The sequence below is a fragment of the Aquila chrysaetos genome, chromosome 1 (genome assembly GCF_900496995.4).
Source record: "Aquila chrysaetos chrysaetos chromosome 1, bAquChr1.4, whole genome shotgun sequence".
In the NCBI taxonomy this organism is placed as follows: domain Eukaryota; kingdom Metazoa; phylum Chordata; class Aves; order Accipitriformes; family Accipitridae; genus Aquila; species Aquila chrysaetos.
In genome coordinates this window covers 454,817-478,443 of record NC_044004.1, presented here as the reverse complement: position 1 = coordinate 478,443, position 23,627 = coordinate 454,817, and the positions used below count along the sequence as shown (strand labels likewise).

Below are 23,627 nucleotides of genomic sequence, written 5' to 3'. Positions count from 1 at the left end.
GCTTCTCTGGACTGGGCAGACACCTCTAAAGGGAGAGCTCTGAGCACCAGCGTGGTGAGACCACCAGTGCTCACACATGCTCCCACCGCTGCCCCAGAGGAAGAAGATGCTCCATCGCTTAAATCCAGCACCAGTTTCAGATGGGTTTTTGCTCCAGGATGATGGCACAGCCTAGACTGTGTTTGAAGCATGCAAGGCACTCGCTGCTGGGAATACAGCAGCCAGACCTGCACAGGCAGGTTGTTCAGACTGGGACCAGTGGTCTACTTTTATAGCTTATTTCTCACTGAAGTCCTACCCAAAAATAGTCATTTGGCGTCACCCCACTCAGCAGCAAGACCTTCCACCCAGCAGCGTGTGTTCCCGGGTACAGGTAGAAAGAGAGACCATCACACCTTGAACTCCCCCACGACCGAGGGGTCATCATTCGAGTCCTGTGACCGGCCACGATACAGCTTGAAGGTGTGGCAGAAGTCAGAGAGATGCTCAAAGTCCTCCACGTTCTCCAGCTCTGTCTCGTAGACCTAGGGAGGGAGAGATGGGGGGCAAGGCGGGGGCAGAGGGGGACCAGCAGCATGTCCCCACTGATCTGGGACAAGACTTGACCCAAGCTCCTCAGTCTGGGGGAAATACCACCCACTGGGACAGAGTCCTGGGACCTGTCACCCTTGTTGCCCCCTCAGGACAGTGATGAAGAACAGACCTTGAGCAACCCTACAATAAATAACAGCACGTCACAGAAGACCCAGACTACAAGGTGTTGCAGAAGGTTTTTCACCAGCCAAAGAGACCTTCCTGCTGGGAACATTTTCCTTAAGACCAGGCCAGGTCTGCCCCATTTTATTCTATTTGGGGTCCTGTGTTAATTTTAGCACTTCTTGTAACAGAGTACCTAAATCTCCCTCTTCCCTAAGCAATCTCTAGCATTCCTTGTTGTTCCCAAACACTTTTCAGGGTGGCAGTTCCCCACCTCCTCTGCCACTTAGAAAAGTGACGATTTTGTGAAGGCTGCAAAGTGGAAAGTTACCAGAAAGGATTTTATGAAGAAAACTGAGTTTTCAAAATAGTTATTTTTTAGAACAGAAGTACTTGCTCTCACAGGAAAATGATCTTTTTTTTTCTTCTTTTGTCCCAGAAGAAAAAAAAAAGCCTAAACCCTCAAAAAAATCAAAGCCTCTGGAAAAACATCATGGGAAGTGCAGGTCCAATGAGCCAGAACCAGCCAAGGCCACTTACCTTCAGGGTGTCAAAGCCCTTCTCTAAATAGCAGCCACATTTTTCCCTCTCTCCTGTGGAAGCGTAGAATTTGCTCCACCAGTCAATGAATTCTTCCTCCTGCGGCAAGGGATACCAAAGTTACACATCTCCACGAGCAAACCCCCGCGATCAACAACGGCAGCATCTCCCATAACTGCTAGAGGTGAACTTATAGAATCATAGAATCATTTAGGTTGGAAAAGACCTTTAAGATCATCGAGTCCAACTGTCAACCCAACACCACCATGCCCGCTAAACGATGTCCTGAAACTTCTGCTCTGCGCACCAACCCCACAGCACAGCCGGGGCTTGGTGGGTCTCTGTCCTGCAGAGGTTGTGAAGCTATCGTGAACCCAACCTGCAGCTCCTCACTCCCTGGTTTCAAGGTGCTTTTGGGATGCTTCCAGCCCAAATCCAGCTGTTGCAGCCACAGCAACACCATGGATGTGGACCTGTCAGCAGAGAGGATGATTCTCCATGGGAGGATGAGGCAGAGCTCACAAGAAGAAACTTTTTAGACCAGGGGCAGATTTGGGCCATTTGGGTGGTGGTCTTCCCAGGACCTCAGCGCAGGACCACACAGGGGATGAGACTAATTAACTCTGGTGCTAACATGGTCCTGACAGCCTGAAATTCAGGGAGGATGTGAGGGCTGCTCTTAACCCCTGCTTTAGGCTTTGCCTGGAAGGTTTGGGGGTTTCTGGGATGGGGATTGCCTTTCTGGTTTGTGTCCCAGCACCATCCAACCTCCCCATCCAAACAAAGCACATGGGCAAACAAATAAATGCATAAAATGCATATAGTTCCACTAAAAACAAATGGTCCTCAGGTGCTGCACCTCTCCCAGGAAGAGCGTAACTCTCTTCTCATTGATATTATACAAAGAAACGGGCAAATCTCACACAACCTCAGCCTCACAACATCACAGCCCACAGCCACAACGCCATTAAGGAGCATTTGCCTCATCTGCTATGCAAACTGCATTTCAGCTCCAAGGATGCTGTTCCAAGAAGAAAGCCGGCTGCCGGCTTCAGCAAATGTATATATTTTATAAGAGCACCATTTTTGAAATTTATACAAGCAAAGATGAAGGGGCTTTGACTGTGATTCATGAAACATTCCTGAAAAATAATGATGTCTTATTTTAGAAGTCCACAAAATTCCATCACACTGACCTAATGGAGGAATCATAATAGAGGTTTATTGGATTTATATTTTAAGCCAACGGTGCAGGCTTTAAATTGATGTCTTGAATAGACATTGTTTTTAATAGAAATATTACATAAATTAACTCCGAGGCCTCTGCTGCCTCCCGTTTTTTTGAAAAAATAAAAAAAATAAAAAAATTTGCCTTTCATCGCTTCCCCTGTTTTATTGTTTAAAAAGCTACACTCTGACCATCATGGCTTTATTACGACATTCCACAGGTACTGAGTTACAAAGAAAGCACTTAAACTAATCTGACGACTTACCCATGGTATCTTCTGCAGCCCCAAAACAAAGAATTTGGTTAGATATTTTTGCTGATTTCTACTGACGTTCCAAAAAAAGGGGGGAAGAAAAAAAAAAAAGGAGGCAAGGGGAGCAGCTGGAATGTTAATAGCAAAGGAGATTAATCCATTTGCCTGCAAATGGGAAAGCCAGGGAAAGCAATGGCTCCGCTGCACAAGTGACTGAATTCAGGGATTTCATTTAGCGACCAGGTGATAGCCAAAATCATCTCCAGTGTTTTATCTTGGACATGGTACAGGAGGGTCCTCAGAGTCGGGGTCTGTGCCCTGACCCTTGGCGCAGATGGCTGAGGGACTTCAAGCATCCTGCATGCCCTCTCCCACTTTTGCACGGACCCCACGGGGCTGCAATGGGGCGCAGCCCCACGGGTGAGCATCACTGGTGGATAAATTTCACATCAAGTGACAGACGGCTAAAATTTTGGCTTAGGGAGAAGCTCACTCAGATGCGGTGAGCCGCTGGCATGGTTATCAGAAGATCTGCTGTCTCCCCATCCCCATTCATTCCCTCTTCCCTCACGACCACAGCTCCCATAGAGCAGGGACCACCATAATATGGGCTGGCACCTGCATCCCAAATGCCGTGAGACTGGAGTCAGGATTGCAAACACTTTCCCATTCCACACCGACATAAAGTCAAGATGTTTCAAGCCCCAGGGTGCCCAGCTTTGGCATTTTCTGCTAAAATGGGAAGGTCAACGTTTAACACAGGAGCGGCGGAGGAGGGTCCAGGACCATTTCACCAGGCAAGAGCCTGAATGGGAGCGTTTCATCTGTTTTCCAGCAGCTCCGTGAGCATCCAGGAAAGGGGCAGCAGGAGAATCCCTTCCAGGGGCGCATCCCAGAAGAGAGGAATGCCTTATGGCCAAAAGCATGGCGTGTCCAAAAATAAAGAAATTCAGATTTTTTTAAAAAATGCCTTTAAAACCAGAATTTCACCATCAGGCTGCAACTTCCCACTTGAAACATTTCTGGGATTATGGCTTGGACACAGCAAAAGCACTCAGACACATGCTTAACTTCAATCAAGTGTGCAAATCCCTCTGAAGTCAATGAGGCTCTTCAGACGCAGCCTTAAGGGCATTCTGGATCAGGCCTTCGGTTCAGCAGAGCCAGCAGCTGCCGTTTACTTACCACCTTCAGATAATAGGGAAGGAGGTTTAAGCTGTGCCTGATCTCCACGTAGGACTTTTACCCAGGGCTATACACATTGCTGTTGAGGGTACTGAAATCCTCCCCTCCCCTGGACCCCGAAAAGCAGACCTGTGTCATCCCGGCAGCTCTCGGGGTTCTTTAAGCTCATTTTGTTTCACCCAGGGGGGAATGCACCAGTTTTAACCTCAGTTTTGCCAGGGAGGCTGAGCCAGAGCGATTTTCGCCCCACCGCCCAGGGTTTCCTGCAACCGCGAGATTGTCCCATCGCGTGTGTTCCCAGATGGGGACCGCAGGAGTCTCGGCTTGTCCAGCATAACCCAATTTTCACAAAATATGTTGAAATGGCCATTTCGGTCTGGAGCAAAAGGAGGTAGGGAAACCTGAGAAGTTTCCATGCAATGGACATGCTGGCTTCTGGTGAAATTTAGTCCTTATCATCGGCACCTTACAGGTTGGGGAAACTGAGGCACAGAGAGGTTAACGTCCAGACAGCAAAGCCAGGAGACCAGAGCAGGCATGAGACAACCAAAGTCTTAATACTCATGCTTGCTCTCCTAGTGATTACACGCTCTTCCCTGTGGGAATATAGATAATTATAGCAATAATAAATACTGCCTCTAAAGAAGCTAAGCCACTGCCTCAGTCTCAAATGTACTCGCACCTCACATCTGGGAGGCAGATTTCCTGCTATGAGAAAGCTCTGCAGCTGGGATGAGAAGATCCCTCTAGAAACAGCTTGGACATTTATAGATGCTGCTCCCCAGCTGTTTGTTACCACGCTTACCCTGCATCTCAGCCTTGGAGCGGGTGGTATTAGCATCCTCATCTGCTCCAGTGCAAAGGCAGCCTGGTCAGCTCAGCTCATTACCCGACTAAACTAACCCAGCCCAGCCCTGTCCTCCTGCGGGCACAGAAAACTCCAGAGGAGAGGCCATGGCAAACAGCTGGGGAACACAAAAATGTCTTTAAACACCGCAGCTGCACTCCTCGGGGTTTTCTGACCACATCCTAAATCCCTCTGCTGCTCTGTCTAGCATCGCTCCAGAGGTCGGCATGCCCAGGCAGGAAACCAAACGGCTCGCTGCTGCAGGAGGCATCCTCGGGGTGGTTCTGCAAGCAGATGGCAGCAACAAAGCCCACGAGCCACCCACCGCCCAAGCAAGGTGCCACCTACCCCCACGCCGGGGAGGCACGTCAGCCTCTGCTGCCCACGGGGAACTCCGTCACCTACAAATGCAGACCAGGAGCAGTTGCAGAAGTGCCTGGGAGGCAGGAAAAAATCAGATTTTTTTCCTGCTAGGAGGCCATGCTCTGCCCAAGACGCTGGGGTGGAGGTGTCACCAGCTGGGCTTGGGACCTCGCACCCGCCAGACTTTGGGAGCCAGGGGAAACCTTTTTCATGTTAACAATCCCCCCAAGTCCTTGAACTTCAACCTCTTCCCCAAGAGGGACTTGTCTTTGGGTTATCCTTGTGTTAACCTGGTCCTTTCGCCTGGTTCCTTCAACCTATCTCAGGGACCTGCCGCAGCTCTGAGCAGCACCGTGCAGAAAGCAAGGCTGGAGGGAGGAGGAGAAAACCACATGCATCCACGCAGAGAGGCTGCAAGAGGACATGGCTTATCCTTCCATTAACCCTTCAAGGTGTGAACTGTCAGATATTCATAAAGAGAAATTATCCATTTATGACTGTTTCACTGGGGTTGGATTGTTTGGGGTTTTTTGGTGGGTTTTGTGGTTTGGTTTTTTTTTTTTTTCACAAAAATATTAATTTTGCTCAGAAGTGGACAAAACTGTTTGTTTTCAGTGGGGTTTTTTTTTTCATCCTGTTCAATCAGCCATGTTCGCCTGAAGGCAGCCACCCACGCACCTTCTTGCCACCATTTTTCCTCTGTCCTGCGGCTTATGTTTGGGGATGCTTTCCCCTGCAACCCTGGCTGGTGGAAAGCCAGCTTGACGTGCATCCAGATAGGTCTGGAAGGGCTTTCACCCATCGCCCGTGGCAGTGCCGTGGGCTGTCCCCTGAGCGTGCGTGAAACACCGGGAGAAAAAAAGACGGCAGGAACGCGCCGGGGGGGCAACGCTGGGCTGCAGCGTGGGTTGGCGACCGTTTTCAGCAAGAGATATCCAACACCAAGAGCTCTTCCAACTAACAGTAACAGGATAAGCCATAAAATATGTGCTCTGATTTGGAACTAGCAAACACAGCAAATAACCAATTATTCCAAATAGTTTACAGATTTTGACTTTTTGTTTTTGGCTTGGGTTAGCTTTGCTAACTTGTCATTTGATGGGTTATTTGTATTTCTTACAACCAAAGCATGGCAAGCCAAAATAATGGTAAGAATAACTGCGTCGAAAGCACCTTAGAGTGCTTCTCAGGGGAGAACGGAGGCTCCTCGTTGCCGTTTCATAGCTCAGAGGTGTCTGAGGGCTCCTTGTGAGCTCCTCTTCTCCGGGAGATGCTCACGAACCGCCTGACTCCTGCTACTGCTCCAGCAAGATAGGGCTGGTGGAGAGGAGATCTTGCCAGACCCTTTCACAGCCGGGAATGCAGGAGCTGCTGGGGCATTAACCATGGGGGGGTCCTCTGCAAAGGGACAGCTCTCCTGCAAACCTGGGTCCCTCCGCTCCCACCACCTGCCACCCACGTCGGTGCTTTCACACTAACCTCACGTTTTCACTCATCAGGACCCAAAAGCTCATTTGTACTTCTCAGGAGAAGGAGCCTGCCTGCCCCTTCCATCCTGAGTCCCGAGCAGTGTGGAGGAGACGTGGACAAGGACACCCTGCCAAAGAGGATTAGGGCCCTCAAAGCCCCTTGGTGGCAAACAGGTGCTTTGCAAAATGCAACGTATCCTCCCCAAATATACCATCCTTATTCTTTGCTTGCACAAGCAGCTTTCTGGTAATTCCCAGCTGTATCTGCTGCCATTTTAAAGTGACTCTTTAGAAGCATTTCTGTATTTTCCTCTGGCCCTTAACAATGAATCAATAACACTCTTATTTATCACTAATACTGCCCTGGCACACAGGGACCCCGCTCGGGATTCGGCTCCCATTGTGCTGTGCTCTGCAGAAAAAGAGAAGGATGGGAAACTGCCCCAAACAGTTTCCATTCAAAGATTGCTTTTAAGACAGATATCAAAAACAGGCCAAAAGCATAGAGTTTTACAGTCCCTTGTTTGTAAAGGGATCCTGGTGTGATCGGCTCTGGTGGTGGCATCTATACTACATCTACTTGAGCTTTAGCCATGATTCAGCTGACTAAATACAGGCTTTGATCTTAGCAAGAGGTGTATTGCACCTTCTGCTGATGATGTCTACGGGCTCTCCTCTGTCCTGCAGTCCCCTGCGCTTTCCCAAATCGACACCCCAAGGGTCACCGGGATCTCATTCTGAACACTCTCAGGTCGGCTCTGGCGGGCATCGTGGCAGAGACACGGAGGGCGATGGCACCTCCATCCTCGGAGAGCTTCGAGGGGACACTGGCCAAGCCCAGGTGAGGCTCTGGGGATGGTTTGACAGTTTGAAAAGGGGATTTACAGGACAACAAGGAGGGGATCTTGTGGATAATTGCAGAGTGCTCCTCCCAAGCAGGGAGGGGAAACGGCTCCTGAAAGAGCTTATTTTGACATTTTAAGAAGTCATGAGTCTCTCTTTCACCCTTTGAACGTGATTGAATCACTTGAACTCCAGAAGAATGAGCTGGGACTTCAGCGTGGCGGGAAGGGGACAGATCTCGAGCAGAGAGGTGCGTCTGCGAGACATAGGTGTTGCAAAATCTTCTCGTTTTGCTTATGCCAAAGATTCTCAGGAGGGACAAGAGAGGGACGAAGGGCCAGCTCCTGACTTTGTCTAGGAGGACTTTGGCAACAGCAGCACCAGAGGAGTGTGAAGAGAGGCCAGATTAGAAAGGGTTTATGAACTAGGTTATAAACAATTGCAGATTAAGTGCTTGGATCCGTGCAGGCTCCAGGCAGAGCCTGAAGCATCAGCTCTGGCAGCCCTGACCTGACGTCCCCGCCACACTATCACTTCTCCCCAGCCTTTACCCCCCGGGAAGGTGTTGGGGATTGCTGCCACAGGGAGCAGAGGTGATGCCCATCGCCCTCCTTGGTGGCTCGCTGGGTCCCCCCCGGCAATGCCTACCCCATTTTTCCAGAGCCGTTTGTGGGTCTGAGGTTTTTTTCAAGGTTTTCTCAGCACACTGAGGCCACGTTGCTGGGGAGGCAGAAAACCCACACGCTTGAGATGAAGGGAAAATAAAAAAAAAAACCTCTTGTGGACTGCACCGATGAGATGGGCAGAATGATCTACAAGCTCAGCTCTCCATGAGGAGCAAGCCCACAATCTCCCACCACGCTCCCCCTCCTCCAGGTCATTAACGCCACGGTCGGAGGCAGAACCCAGCGAAGTTCAGGAGCTCCCTCACACACTCCAACACTGGGCTGGATTTTTTTGGCTGTAAAAGCTTTTTTCCTAATATTTAACCAGCTGCAGCCCCTATGCCTCATTCCACAGCTCCTGCTTTCGTGCGAAGCTCCCCAGCTATAAAGGAGAAGGAGACGGGAAGGAAGACGTGCATGGGCCGTCTCGGTGACCTGCTTTCCAAAACAGGATGGTTTCCCCCAGGAGGCGTCAGCAGCTCTCCATGACGTGAGGTTTATTATATTTAATCACATTCTTGTAGGGTCCTGGTGAAGGCCAGGAGAATGGGTTTATTACTGCCTAATATTCTGTTGCTTTTATTTTAAATTAATGGTTTGCAGCTTTTTTCTTTTTCTTCTTTTTTTTTTTTTTTTGCAAAATTTTATTTGAACTAAAACAAAAACATATTCACGTAAATTAAAGATGCTGATGAACAGAGAGAGAGGGGAGGCTATTTATGGAGCTTTTGTTTCCATACTCCGCATCCCAGCACAGCTACCCATCTGTCTGCTCTGTGCAACAAAGGAAGCCGCATCAGTGAACAATATTATGTGGGTACAGAGGATAAACAGGGTACTGGAGAGATGCACGTAGGGCCAACAAAGCACATATCTATATATTACAGAGAGACAGGCTGGATATTAAACATGCCTCCAACCCTATGCCAAGACCTACAAAGGTTCCCATCGGGGCTTCTGCTGCCATGAAGCTGCAACCCATCTCTTACTCATGTGCTCTGCTTGCTCGATTTTTACTCTATTTTCAGCAAGTGAAAGCCCAATTTATCTTTCCTTCCATCCTGCATGGTCAGACCTCAAAGGGACGCTATTCCTCTCAAAGACACAGTATAAATAACGCCTTCGAGCTGACCTTCTTCCAAAGGTCTGGGCTGACTCATCCGTGCTTTACACCCCAGGGCTGAAGCGCACGGGCAGCGCTCCGGCTTCGGCCGGTGGGAAGGAGTCACTGTCTATTGCAGCGAGGAAGGGGAAAGCAACGCAACAGAGTCTGGCCTGAAACACGTGGGAGGAACGTGCACGGTTTTTGGCAGGAACAGCCCGTGTCCTGTAACTCATGGGCTGGTATCAAGAGGGACCTAAGAGGGGTGAAGAGCCCCAGGGTCACGACCCTGCTAGGGATGAATTTGGGGCATGGAGAAGAACTGCTCCTCTGGAGTGTCAGCCCTGAGAAAGCAAAGCAACTTCACTGCCCTTCTTACAAAACCCAGGAACATCCCAAACATCTGAATTTCTTATGGAAAGGGAGCAGGAGACACTTTGCAAGGAGGGATCTGTCACAGCTCGGGTGCTGCCTAGCATCTCCCTCATCCCCACGCTTTGAGGGCACCAGGCTGTATACCTGCAAGAACCAGGACTGTGCAAAGTCCTGCTGATGAGATGAAACCTTCCTTGGGGTGAAACCCTTCTCCTCATGGAAGGCCAACACCTTCTTAGTTCAACTTATGCCAACATGATGCCTAGGACTTGTCGCAGTCCCTGAGCTAGAACATGGAGGAGCACAGAAGTCCCACCAAGTCCTCAGCCATGCCACTGCAGCCACCCAGGACACACCATCTCCACTGAGCTACCAGGCTCTGCTGGCACGCACAGAGAAGCCAGAGGCTGTTGGGAAGACATCTGACCTTGAGCACATACGTAATTCTGCCAGCTCCGCAAGGATGAGAGGGAGGAAGCTTCCTCATCCCTCCTCCCAAAACCGACCTCATTTTTTTTTGGCATGAAGGAAAACAATTGCTGAAACGCACACACACCTGCAGCAAGGTGAAATTGCCATTTTTCTGGGACATCGAGGGGATCTTTCACAAAAGGAAATGCCTCCATTTTTGCAGTTTTTAAATATATATATATATATATATGCACACATATCATCCATAAAAAACATTAATCAAGCAAGTTAGAAATTAAGCAATACATACATGAGGCTGGACCCGAGAAGCTGGTATGTTAATTAATGCTGAGCTGGTCAGACCCTCCGCAAGCTACAAATTAAAATGATTGGTTATCAATGGGGTTAGAGAAACAATGTTTAACATTTATCAGCAAAAGCACAATTTAGGAGAAATAAAAGGAATGAACCCGAACAGTGCCACCTTCCCCCTCCCCTGGGTTACAAGGTTGAGGTCTCCCCGGACAAGGCATCCTTGGCACGAGAGCAGGGTTTGGGTTTTCACTGATGTTCATCAAATGGGACTGTGTTTGAATGGTTGCAGAGAATAAATGGGGTACTAAAGGGAAACTGCCGCAAAAACCCACGGTACAGAAAAGCTGTTAATGTTTCTCAGCGCAGGACAGCATCTCCTCCTGCGGACACTGAGGGCTTGCAAACACAGTGAGCCAAGTTCATCGCAGGAGCCAGGGAAGGATCTGACCCAGGCTGTTTTTAACAGAAGGGGATTAGGAGAGCTCAGGACCAAGATCTGGTACAAACAAAACACCGAGCACAAGCACAGCTTGTCCTTGGCAAACCAATAGCTGCCATCACCTCCCCCTGCCCTGGGCAGCAAGCAGCAGCTCTGCTTCTGTCTTGCAAGGTGTGTTTCCTTCAAGATGGAGAAGGAGGAAAATTAGATGTTCTCACGAGAAAATAGCTGGTTTTGAGCATCAGGCCAAGCCTGACGGCACTATCCCTGCTCGCCAGCCCGGGCTGGTCCCCGAATACGCTGCTTTTGACCCCATCGAACCAGACCTGCATCAGACCTTGGGTCAAGGTGAAAACACTAAATTTACAGCTGCTTCATGGGGGAAAGATTCCCTCTGTCTCAGTTCCCACTAGGACGCCCATGCAACTCTTGTAGAAGAGTGGGAGACAGCTCCTCTGTGACTGTTTTATCAACAAGTAGAAGGAACAAATACCTGCTCATCCCCTGGGGCTGCAGGTGGACCTCGCGGTTGTCCTTCCTGAGCTGCTTCCCATGGGGACCAGGATGCAGGAAAGAGCATGGAGAACAAGGGGAGCAGGCAGGAATAAGGCTGATCCAGCAGCCACTTGCATGTGCTCAGCCCTGGCAAAGCCCTACTCTGTGTGCATCTCCCAGAGAAGCAAACTAGAAGGTCTTAGCCTAGGAGACCTTACTACAGAAAAATTGCCTTCCTATGAGTTTTAGAAGCTTCTTTTCTTCGCGTTCAGTAACCATGATGTTTCCAGTTCATGTGCACATAGACTTGTTCTAAACAGACCTCAGGCTGAACTTCTCACCCCACTTGGATGAGACGGACAACACACTCAACAACCTCAGAGCAGAGGGGTTTCATGTCTGTTTGTTTTCTCTATTTCAGATGAGAACAACAAAGTGATCCTTTGTTCCAGTCATCCATCAGAGGAGGGACCACAGCCAGGCTTGGCAAGGAGGGAGAAGGGCTTTGGAGCCACACAATGAAACACACCCATGCACACACGCACGGGCAGGAACAATCCTGGCTCCTGCTTCCAAGGTCACCACTGGAAGAGCACGCGGTACGGAGACTGCAGCCTTGGGCAGGGGCTCCTGGCCCGGGATCCATCCCCTTTCCCAGGGAGAAGGAGTAAGATGGCCTCCGCAGACTGGGACTCCTCCTTCACCCTCCAAACCTGGCCCCAGCGGGGAGCCGAGCGGGGTGGAGGGACCCCGATGGCTGCGGGGTGTCAGACCACCCAAGCACAAGTCCCCCCGACCCATGCCTGCCACCAGGAGAGGGTGGCCATGGGAGGAACAGCATTCAGGGCCAAAATTTAGAGGTTAGGGAGGGAGATGGTGGGAATTTTGGCTTGGCTTTCCATGAACAAGCTCTCTCCTCCTCCACTCCCCAAACAAAGGGTGAAAGTGAAAGACAAACAAACAAACAGAGAAGAATTAATCTGGGGTCAAGCTGAATAATTCAATTCATTGCAGGGTGTTTTGTTTGTGAAATGTTTCTTTCAGTAAAGAAATGTCAAAGCCTTCCACTTTGAAACCGCTGCAGCAGAGTGTTTTGCCTTTGCCACATCCCTCTCCCCCTTCTTGTCCTTTCACCTCCCGTTTAAACTGTTCCCCAAGTTTGATCCAAGTTTGTAGATGCTTTCAATAGGCTTTAAACTGCCCCAGGGAACAAAGTATTTATTGCAGAGCCGGGTCCCTCCAGCTGCAAACCTCTGTCTCACTCCTTCCTCTGGGACCTCTGTGCCAATCCACCACCGCTGGGCAGCAGCCCCCCGAGCAGCAAACACTGTGTACACCTGTATAAAAGTCTGTGTGAGTCCCCATCCATAACTTTTGTCCCCAAAAGGCTGATCTGAGCAGGTTTGGTAACATCGTGATGAAGGAAGAGCTGAGCTGCTCCATATGTACCAGCCTCAGGAGCACCGCAGGAAACCCAGCTCATTACTCCTGTTGCCCGTGACTATTTTCGGGGAAGAAGGCCCTGCCTTCAGGTCTGGGGACATTGCTAGGGAAATATTATTCTGACCTTTGCTGGACATTTAAAAAATAAAAATTACATCATGCAATACGTGGTGTCATTTATTTTGGTTAAAGGAAAGTCAAACATGAGCAAGAGCTCACCTCACTTCACTTTGCAGCCTAAGGCTGAGGCACCTCATTTCGGAGAGGCCAGAGGTGCCCCCCTTTACCCACCCTTCCCTCGCTTATTGCCACAGCCCTCCTCGTCCTCACAGGCATCCTCAGAGGCCAGAAGGTCGCTCACCTCTGTCCTCTGCACTCACTGCCCATAAATGCCTTCCTGGATGTTTTGCTAATTGCTGGACCGAGCCTGAGTCCCTTAATGATGAGGTCTGCACACAGGAATGGGGAGATGGGCTGGGTTTCCTTACAGACAGATTTACTTCTGCACATCCCAGCCAAAAGCTGCCTGGGGGAGCAAGTAACAAGAAGGAAAAGATACTCGGGATCACCTGCAGGCAACGCTCAGGAAGGGCTTTTGAACAGGCAGCCCATGGGGCAAGCCTCGGGGAGCTCACAGAGGATCAGCCATCACCAGCTTTTCCACCCCAACACCAACCGGGACCACGGCTTCCTCCCCACTGGGACTCAGACCGGGATGCTCCGTGCCCGTATCTCCAGCAGCACAAAGAGAGGGACCGATGCTGCAGGAAGATGCATCTTTCCCCCATCTGCAGCCCCGAAGCTAGTAACTGCTCTCCTCGCTCGGCAGCATCTCCAGGGTGGTGACGGGTCCTCACCTCCACCGAGAAGCAAACAGTGGTAGAGAAACACTGAGGATCCGGCTGCCAACAACCCTCTGTTCCCTGACGGGGGCCCCATTTTCTGGTTGTCCCCTTCCAAAAATGCCTCTTTTGCCTCCAGGTTGGTAGGAAACCTCATTTCCTCCTGCCAGATGTGAGCCTGGCCACCAAGGGCCACGGAGGGCCACCTCCGGGTCGCAGAGCTCTAGCTCTTAGCAGAGTTGTGTCCCTGCTGCTGGGGGCACACAAGGTCCCCGTGATGGATCTGAACCTGCTGTGGACACAACGGCGGTCTTAATTTTCAAAGCAAGTAGTGGATGGAGAGCCAGCTGTACCAAGGATGAACCATTGATCTACGTACCCCTCCATGGTGTGTGGGTCTCCATCAGGTCAAGGAGCACCCCAAAGTCTCAGGGAAGAACTTCAGAGCCAGGGAAACAACGTTTTTCCATGAATTTGGATAGAAAGCACACAAATTTCCAAAGAAGGATGAGTGGTAGGGTGTAATTCAAAAGACAGATAGACAGTTCTGGATCTGGCATGCCATCAGAAGCGCCTACAGCTTCTGCAGGAGCACTCAGCTATTGCACCGACTTTAAAAACTGGTAAGGGGCAGAACGTGTGTTTGGACAAGAGCATCCAGAGCAAAGCTTTGGAAAGGATGGGAGCTGGAGGAGGGTCCGGGACTGCTACTTTCCTTCCTCCCATCACAACCTGCTCCTGGGCAACCCACCAGCCCAGCCCTGAGTCTGAAACGGGTGCCCTTGGCCCTCGGTGCAGCCCTCCCTCGCCCCTCTCCTGCCTGGAGCTGTTTGTGCCGGGGTGGGAGGAGATTTGGGGAGCAGGGCCAGATCCTGCGGCGCCTGCGGTGACGGGGTGCGGCTCACGAAGCAACGGTTTCCCTGCGATGCACCACCACATCTGAGGAGGGGATTAATTCTTGTTTGCAATTTAAACAGCTCCGCCGTGCCAGGGCACTGCGTACACACAATAACAGAGCCTCCAGCCTCACTCCAAATTAGGCTAATGAGGAGCAGGTTTCGGGACAGGCTCAGAGGAGAAGCGGGCTACCCTTCTCCTCCCACCTCTCCTGTCACTTTCTGCCACCTTTGATGGCTCTGAGGACACGATCAACACCCAGCACGGTGCTGAGCTGCGCTTGCAAGAGGTCCCTGCACCCCACAATCCTGCTCTGCCTCCCGAACTACCCCAAAATACCCTGCCCAGATGCCTTTGCCTCCAGGTCAGCATCTCCAAGAGGTCCCCCAGCGATGGACGGGGCCAAAGCACCACCTCAGCAGTGATGGAGGTTTGCATATTTGGTTCCTTAAATGCAGGTGCACACATGTCCACACAGCACCTATGATCTCTGGCTTGCACACCCCATGCCACCAACAAGCATGTTCACGGTTAATGCTCATCAAAAGATGGAAAAAAAAAAAAAAAAGAGCTTTGAAGGACAATTTTTCATTTTCTTTTCCAAACTAACTGCAATAAAAAAGGTGGAAGCCAAAAGAAATTTGAAATTCTGCCATTTCTGGAGCGCAAATGTAAGAAGAGTGTGAGCCCTGGGTTTCTCTTTCTTGCCTTGCCCTCACCTCCAGGTGCAAAAAAAAATGGGGAAAAACAGCAAAACAGTGAATGGGTCTCAGGGGTAAACACTGACAGTGAATGAACTGCTGCAAAATTAACACGAAAAACATTCTTGATTTTTCCTTGCTAGAAAATAAAGAGAAGAAACTACCTAAAGAAAAGAAAAAAATCTATAAAATTCTCTTTTCATTAAAATGCCGTGGCAATCTGATCAGAGCATTTCAAGTGACGGTGGGCATGGCAGAGCATCTCCTGCAGGCAGGGAGTCCCCCCCCAGCCTGTGCCATGGGTTTGGGGCACCCCAGGGTGCTGCTCCCATCCTGCCCATATAGCAAAGGCAGAGGTGATGGAGCAAACTGGGAGTCCCACCAACCCCGTAGAGCACAAATGTCCGGCTCAACCTTGGCCAGGCACCTTCAGCACCGGTTCATAGAGGACCCCAGCTCCACGCCAGCCCCAAGCCGGGGTCCCGCGGTGGCCGCGGTCCCCTCTCTGCACTCAGCAGAGCCTTCGCCTGCGGCTCTCGTAAAGGATATTTATGGGAGGAAACTTTCCTCCCCTCCCCTCCCTCAAAAAAGCAGCCACCGGGTTAATAAACCGCTGGCAAAACAAAGCAAGGGAATTTCCATTAAGCAGAGTAAAAGGGTAATTAGCGACCGGGCTGAAAGTGCCCGCCTCGTCCTGTGTCGCGGCAGCCAGGGCCGGCGCAAAGCGCAAGCCCCAGCCGTCCTGGCTCCCAGTGAGAAAGCAAATTTGGGTCAAAACCCTGGGTTCCCAGAGGGAATTGCATTTCCCTTTTGTTACCTCCACCAAAGTCACGGGAGACGGAGCAGGAGCGACTGCGGGTCTGGACCCCACTGAAGGCAAAGGCACAGAAAAATCAGGGGTGGGAAATGGCGCTGGCAGATGAAGGTCAGAGGAAAGGAAACGTTTCATAAAATCAGTTGCATTTAACAAATGGTTTTGCCATCAGAATAAGGCAGCGGAGGACCGGTGTGGAGAGGGTCGTTCTGATGCTCTCGAAGAGCAGTATTGCACGTCGGAAGCGCTGCAGGTTGTTATTTTGCTACACATCACCACTTTTACTGAAAACTGACCAAAAAAGAAAGAAAGGGGGAGAGTTTAAACTGTAGATTTCAGAAGGGGGGGGGGGGGGGGGGGGGGGGGGGGGGGGAATTTTAGTCAAACCAAACTGAAAGTTGGGTAGATTTTTCTATTAAAAAATAAGAAATTATGCCTTCACAGCTTGCCGGAGTTGCAGAAGCAAAACAAGTCCACCCATCACTGCCCCATCTGTGGCTGTGGGTCAGGAGGGGGCCAGAAAAACCCTCTGTTGGGGGTCTTAGCCCGTGGCTAAAGCAAACTCCACGTGGCCTCTGCCCCCCAAGCAGCACCTTCCCATCCTTCACTCAATCTCTGTCTGTGCCTGCCACTGTGGGAGCAGCAAACCCATCCTGGGGTGCTTTGACCCTTTTCTGGGGATCCACCCCACCCACAGCTCTCTCTGCAGGGGGTCTTGCAGCACTGGGGGAGGCACCGAGTGCCACCGGCTTCCTTGGCGCAGCAAAGGGACATCGCTTGCCCAGCATCATGCAGCTAATCAGAGGTAAAGGCATGACCTGCACCCCAACCCTCCTACGCACGTTATTCCCTGACCCCCTCAAATTTCTCCCAAGTGCTTTCTGCGCTAGGCTAGAAAAAGGGGTTTTTTTTATTTGCAGAAGTGAAGGTTCCTGTTCCAAGACTCTTTTTGGTGTGTTTTTTTACAGACATGCTCCAGTTACTTTACTGATACAAGATGGAGCACAATTGTAAATTATTAAGACAAATCTGCAAATGGCAGGGGAATGGAAAGCCAATTAGGTTGCCAGTAGTATTTTCTGTCTGGAGTTGCTTTTTCCTTTCAATGACACTTGTTCACTTGGGCCAATGTTTTCAAACTCCACTGTCCAGTTCCTAATTGATGCTGAAGCATCTGAGGACAAGATGCCAGCATGCCAGGGAGCTGAGCATATGAACGTGGTGGGGAACCCAAAAAGCCAACTCGTTTGATGTTCCTCGCTGCAAGGACTGTGGGGTGACCTCGCCGGAGAGCACCAACCTGGATCTCATCAGTGCTTGGGTTAGGTAGGCATGAGCAGGGCCAGCTGCAGTCAAGACCGCAACAGGCTGGAGTCCCACACCCACAGCTTTTGCCGAGCACTGGCCAAAATCTTGATTTTTTCCTTAGCCCAAAGCCTGAAAGCCTTGAACTGGGCAGAGGCTGCAGCATGCAACGCGCGCTCCTGCTTAAGCAATGCCTGCTCAGCCGCAGGGAGGACTTGAAAGGCACAAACCTAAAGCAGACAACCTAGCACGAGGGATGCAGCAAGGAGAGACGTGCAGCTACAGCTCCCGCTCTGAACCTCCAGGGACAGCCTGATGCTGGGACCCCAGTCTGAGCCCACCTTGGGACCCAGCCGCAGATATCTGATGGCACGGATCAGTGCATCGTAACGTCCTCTTGAATAGAAACACTGAGGTGCCACCAAGGAGATGAATAAAGAGCAGAAGCATTGACGCACAAATTATACATCTTGCTTTTATGGGCAGTGAAAGGCGAGGCAAGAGGCATACCTGAGAGGCAGATCTCTTACGGAAAGCTCAGGCTTTTCTAGCCTGAGGTACCATGCAGCACCCACAACCTTTAAAACAGGGAGGAAGGAAATGCCAGCGCATGTTAAATACACCAAAGGGACTAGGAGACCATGAAAAGCTCCACCAAATGCCTCTGACAACACTTTCAGCTGCTCCTGAGCCATCAGGCACACCTACAGATTTGTGCATCACACACGCACACACCAGCACTGGCAGGTCTCTGCCTCGAAGAGGACACATCTGCTGGCGAAGAAACCCCAGGGCTATAGAAATGTGAAGCACCAGCAAGGGCCAGTGTCACCAGTGTGGCCAGACACCTTCCAGCTGTGCTTCAGGAAGGAGGAACAGCAACCCCAGTGGCATGCCCAGCCTGACCCATCTACAAGGGACAGCTGAGACCCGTCAAACTCATGGCACAGAGAAGCTTGCTTTCTGCAACAGCAGCAACACGTCCCTCCTTCCCTGCTACAGCATGTCCAGTTCCCACCACCATGGGGTAGTCTGCAATCACAGTCCCCACCGTGACCCTCTGCAGAGTAACTGGAGCTGCTAAAAGCAGCGAGCGGGTTTGGAAGCAGCAGTGCATCCTGCAAACAAAGAGCAAAACTGGGGAAAGGAGACCTGCCCGTGTGGTTGTGGTAAGGACGGCTGAGCCTCAGGGAACGTTTGCTTCCAGCGTGGCCTTGGGGAAACTGTCCCATCTGCCAGCATCAGTTTACCCTCTCCAGTGCTGGGGTAAGTCCCATCAAGGCTGTCAGCTCTTTGGGGCAGTGATGGCCATTTCCAAGAGAGTATCCCACACAGCAGAGCCCTAAGGGGGTGACTGCAAACCTTCCTCAGCCTCAAACCAAACCATACATTTGAGGAAGAGACGCTGAAGGGAAGAGCCTGGCATGGAGAGAATCTATTGTCTCTCCTCCAGAAAAGCAAATCTGATGCCTCATCTTAAACGCAAGGGAGAAGGATGAGTTTGTCATGGCACGGTGGAGGAGAGGGGCTGAAAACAGAGGTGGAAGCTGCAGAAGGAAGGTTACAACCAGGCATGACCTCACATCTGCACCACTCTCTACCCCAGCCCTGTACCCACACAAGTTCCCCCATATCATGCAAAGTAAGAAACCAGTGTCTTCCCACCGCTGCAATTTTTTCCATACCTGGACAGGAATAAGAGGCTCTTTGTCATCGATGTCAATTAGGACGTCATCCCTGGGCGTGAGGCTCACATCATCTGCAATCACAGCAAGCACAAGCATGACCAGGACATCCAGCAGTTAGAAACCCCAAAGCTGAGCCACCTTGGGATCAACCTTGCCCAGAACCTTCACACCAGCCAAAGCTCATGCTCATGCAGGTTGAACAGCTTGGCCAAAGGACATCCCATCTCACCAACCAACCCCAGAGCTAAATTCCTCCTTGGCACCTCCTGGGCTTTTTGTATCAGACCTTACAGCTGGGGTGAGCTAAAAGCAACGCACAGAGCGACCCATAGCTCCTCCTGGAGAAGGGCTCAGGTGTGCAGCCAGCGTGGTCCTCGTGGCAGCACGTACCTGAGTGCTCCTGGGGACCATCCATCTCCTCTCGGTAGGGGTCACAGTAGAAGTCCTCCAGCGAGCGGATGGTGCACTGGCCCACCACAGGCCTTCGGCCGAATGGCCTGTTGTCAATGATTTTGACGATGATGGGGGGGCTGTACAGGCTCTCCTTGGGTAAACGCTGTGGGGAGAGGGGAGGGAACATGTAACTACGCAGGGTGGGGAGGGCAGCGGCTCTGCACCTCCCCAAAGGGAATCGAGGTGGAGGAGGACAGAATTAGCTTCACCATAGGATGCATTTTTTATGGGACCTCTGGAGGTCCTTCCCAACCAGCTTTTCTATGACCCCATCACTGCAGGATGGGGACCAGGTCCTCACCACTTCCATGAAGAGCACACAGACGTCAAAGTTGGGGTTCTTCTTGACGTTCTTGATGACGCAGGACTGCACGAGCTGGCCTCCGCACTCCACCAGCAGGCTGGGCGAGGTGACGCTGGCCAGTTGGTAGCTCTTGAGGTTCCTCAGCCCCCAGGCCAGGATCTGAAGGGTGAGGGGAACAAACAGCAAAGACTGAGCCAAAGGTCTGCCTCCGGGTCTCTCACTGAGCTTCTCAGCAATGGAGCTAAACCTGAAAGTTGGCCCACCATGAAGGAGAGATGAATCAACCATGTAGGACAGCCGGCACTGGGAGAAGCCAGGTCATACAGTAAGCATTTCTCCGTGCGCACCAATACACCAGATCCATAACTGCTTATCTATTAATGGAGCATCTCTGTTCTGGGCAAATATCCCCCTGGTGTGAGGCAGACCGTCCTTCTAAAAAGCAAGTGTGGTCCAGGGCTGTGCTCTGCCCTAGAACTTGACTGCTTGGTGAGACTCATTTTCCCAGCAAGACAACATTTTTTTGACAGATAACCTATGAGCAGAGCCAGCTCCCAGCACTGGTGGGACTCTGTATCCACAGAGTCTGGCTTGGATCCCATTTCTGGGTCTCATCCCCTCCGTTAAGGACACACGTTTGGGTGTTACTCTGCGAGGGGGAGAGCTGCATCGCGTGCTCCCCATCACTCACCTCGATGGCCGTGCGCTGCAGGACCGGTTTGATTCCTTGAGGGACCATGTAAATGTTGGGCTCCCGCTGGGGCGGGGGGTACGGCAGGTCAGAGTCCGCGGACTGCAGGGGAGCAGAGATGCAAAGGGCACATCAGGTCGTGCCACGATGGGACACCAACCCCATCATCTCCCCCTCCCCACACTGCATCCCCCCAGAGTCTCCTTCTCTGCAAAACTCATCTCCCCCCAGAAGTCCAGGACAGCTAGACAGGGGGACATGAGGGCTGGGGGGGGATGAATGTACTTGCAAACTGTTTCTCTCCCATTGATCTGACCCTGGAAAAGATCAAACATCTACCGCTGAGAGTGATCCCTGAGACTTTCCAAGGGAACTAAGAGGGATCTGCCCTCCATCAAGGTTCAGCCTCCTTTAGGGGAGGAGGGGATGAAACCACATCTATCCCATGCCAGGACCACAGTGAGACAGTTATGCAGAGGGATGAGGAGAGAGGACGAAGCAGCAGCAGGGGGTTAATTAGTGAAATACAGTGCCTTGAGTTGGACAGAGTGAGATGCTGTGACCAACTCCTGAAAAGTAGCAATTCAGAGCGGGCAGCACCATGGGACGGAGGGTTGGCATTGCCTCCGGATGCAGGAAAGGGCTGTTGTTCATACAACAGCTCAGCTATAAACCATAACTGGCAGCCGCCAAGCTGCCGGCCACAGGACAAGGCTCAGATAAAGCTGTCTATGCACAGTACACAGAAGGAGATTTCCTTCAGGATAAGACCAAATCTGGACAGCAGGTGAGGGATTCAAAATTTGCCTTCACAGAGGAGGAAAGCAGGGAGCCAGACTTCCCCGGCCATTCACAGAGGACGGGCTCTGAGCCCTCCCAGAGTTCGGGTTCTCCTTGACCTGCATCTTTGAGTTCAGAGTCACTGAAAAGGCAGGAATGAAAGCAAAACCTCTAAAAATGCAACCCTCAACCAAGGGCAGTTGGAACCAATTTAGGAGACCGGCATTCTTTTCAGGCTGGAGTATTATTGCATTAAATTAAGTGTGTATATGTATTTCAATTATAGGATTGGTTCAGGTTTATATATGTATGTATATAAATGCTCTACAAAGGGATTTTTCATGGTGGCATGTTAGATGTACTAGACGCTAAGCTTTAATTTTCATTGGCAATTGCTGGTGGCTGCTGAATCAAGCTGCTTGTTAGCTGAAGACTTTCGGTAACTCCATTTCGGGGCAGATGTCTGAGTTCCCACATGGGGCAGACGGTAAATCTGGGGCAGGCAGTCCTCCCTCCAGTGGTCCACATGCTTGCAGAAATGGTTAGTGCTAGCAGGGAAAGGGAAGGTTATCTGGGAGGTGAGTGCCTAAGGAGAAGGGAGAGGTGCAGAGCATCCCCAGCATCGGGTGCTCTGCACTTCTGGTAACCCACCTACTTACCCAGAGCCTTAATTTCAGGCTGCTCAGACATTGCACCATCAACATGAGCTGATCCTTCCTTGGGGTAGAGGAATAGACCGAATGACCCTTGAAGAGCTACCCCCAGCTTTTGTTTGTGACCTGTAGCACTTACAGCACATCAGGTGCCTAAGCACAGACTGAACCAAGAAGAGCCTCAGTCCGTCCTTGTATAGTGACATATGTTCAATTCTAGCTTTAAATGTGCTCAAGTTGCATTTAAGTTGCATAACAGAGATGCAGAAATCACCTAGCCCATCTCCAAACCCCAAGGCAGGCTCAAACTCCACACAGCCCCTGTGAGAGAGCTACACAGTCTGTTCCCAAAAAGGAAGGGTTTTTTCCCCTAACAGGGCACCTAAATCTTCATTGATGCAAATATCGTGTTGCATTTCCTTATCATCATTGGACTAAAGATCATTTCAATCCTCTGGCAAATCTGTATGGGAAAAGGGGAAAGCCTTGGGGAAAGAGCTCCTGCCTGCCCCCCGTCCTCTCCAGGTTCAACAGTGGCTTTGAAAGCCAACAGTGAACGCTTGGCTTCTAACAATGTCTTCAGTTAACACTAGCCATTTCTGAGTCCTTCTCAATCCCTGCTGCTCTCCTGGTTGTTTTGCAGTCGTTCCCCTGGGTCTCACCTGAATGCACAAGCATTAAATGTTTCACCAGATGGGACAGAAATGAGCAGTGAGTCCTGGGGATGAGGCAGGAGCAGGGAGGGTTCAGGGTAGTAGTGGGGAACAAGCAATTCCCAGACACAGCTCTCAAGCCAGACACAGCAGGCTGGATGGAGGAGACAGCCATGAAAACACCTGTGGGGTCTGCTGGCAGCTGGGATGGTTTGAACAAGGACAAGTCAGAGGGAAGCAGGGTGGAACGGAGCTCTGGAGATCATCTAGTCCAACCCTGACTTTGATACAGGGTTGGAAGCGAGATGAGTGAAAGTGAGCACCGATCAGCCCAGTCAAAACAGTGGCTGGAAACATCTCCCAGTTTGAGTGTGCAGCTGGGCCAGGTTGTTTCAAGAGGGGTGTAAATCCCAGTGCTTGGAGCGGATCTAGCCCCAAAAGGCTGCTCCCATTTGCACCAAACAGAAATGCAGTAGAAGGAAGCCTGATGCCAGCCTGGTCATTCAGATACATCATGAGCCTGAATGAGGCACGTATGAGCCAGATTCTCCACAAGGCTTGTTATTTACTGCTATGGGCACTGGAGACCTCAGGCTGGCATCACTCTTTTGGCTGCAGCCTCAGTGGGTTGGTCTGGATGGGGTTTCTGCAGGGCAGGTGGGTCAGGCCAGGCCATGTCTGAAGGAGCTGGTCTCTCTGAGAGTCTCTGTTGGGACTTTGCTTGGTTTCTGGGCACAGGCAGAGAAACAGAGGAGAGTCGAGTGTTTGAGCATAAAAGGTACCCATTGGAGGAGCCCCTCGTAGAACAAGGCAGGGGTGCAGAGCTGTGGAGTGCCCCGTCCAGAAATGGCAGTAGCAAGAAATGGAGGAGAAAGAGCAGAGAGATGGTTATGTTTACACGAGCTCATCCATCACAGCCCACACGGACCACAAAGATGAGCCCCACACCATCAGGAAAGGCTGCCTGGGTGGAAGAAACCCATCTTGCAAAAAAGTGTTTATCCCATCCAACCTTTCATGGAAATGTGGCCGTGCTCTTTGCATGCCCCAGGTCCCTCCTAGCTCATCTCCCAGACTTTGGGGTTGACTGGCTCCTAGGGCCACCACAACACTCACATAGATGTGCCCCTTGTTCAGCGCTCTGCCTTGTGTTTTCCAAGATACCAGCCTACCCTGA

General features: G+C 51.0%; 1 protein-coding gene across 14 annotated transcripts in view; it reads right to left on the bottom strand.

The window, feature by feature from the left end:
* DYSF (dysferlin) overlaps nucleotides 1-23,627 on the bottom strand; it is a 107,904-nt gene that overhangs the window by 37,004 nt on the left and 47,273 nt on the right. For 5 of the 14 annotated variants that reach the window (XM_030025180.1, XM_030025220.1, XM_030025171.2 and 2 more), the window contains 9 exons: nucleotides 23,233-23,274; nucleotides 20,365-20,466; nucleotides 19,671-19,832; nucleotides 19,307-19,472; nucleotides 18,914-18,987; nucleotides 10,288-10,350; nucleotides 2,730-2,741; nucleotides 1,237-1,335; nucleotides 396-524 (listed from right to left, as the gene is read on the bottom strand). In XM_030025180.1, the coding sequence (XP_029881040.1) occupies nucleotides 396-524; nucleotides 1,237-1,335; nucleotides 2,730-2,741; nucleotides 10,288-10,350; nucleotides 18,914-18,987; nucleotides 19,307-19,472; nucleotides 19,671-19,832; nucleotides 20,365-20,466; nucleotides 23,233-23,274 (849 nt within the window). The remainder of the gene's footprint in view (nucleotides 1-395; nucleotides 525-1,236; nucleotides 1,336-2,729; nucleotides 2,742-10,287; nucleotides 10,351-18,913; nucleotides 18,988-19,306; nucleotides 19,473-19,670; nucleotides 19,833-20,364; nucleotides 20,467-23,232; nucleotides 23,275-23,627) is intronic. The other 9 variants (XM_030025248.1, XM_030025262.1, XM_030025190.2 and 6 more) reach the window with 3 other exon arrangements.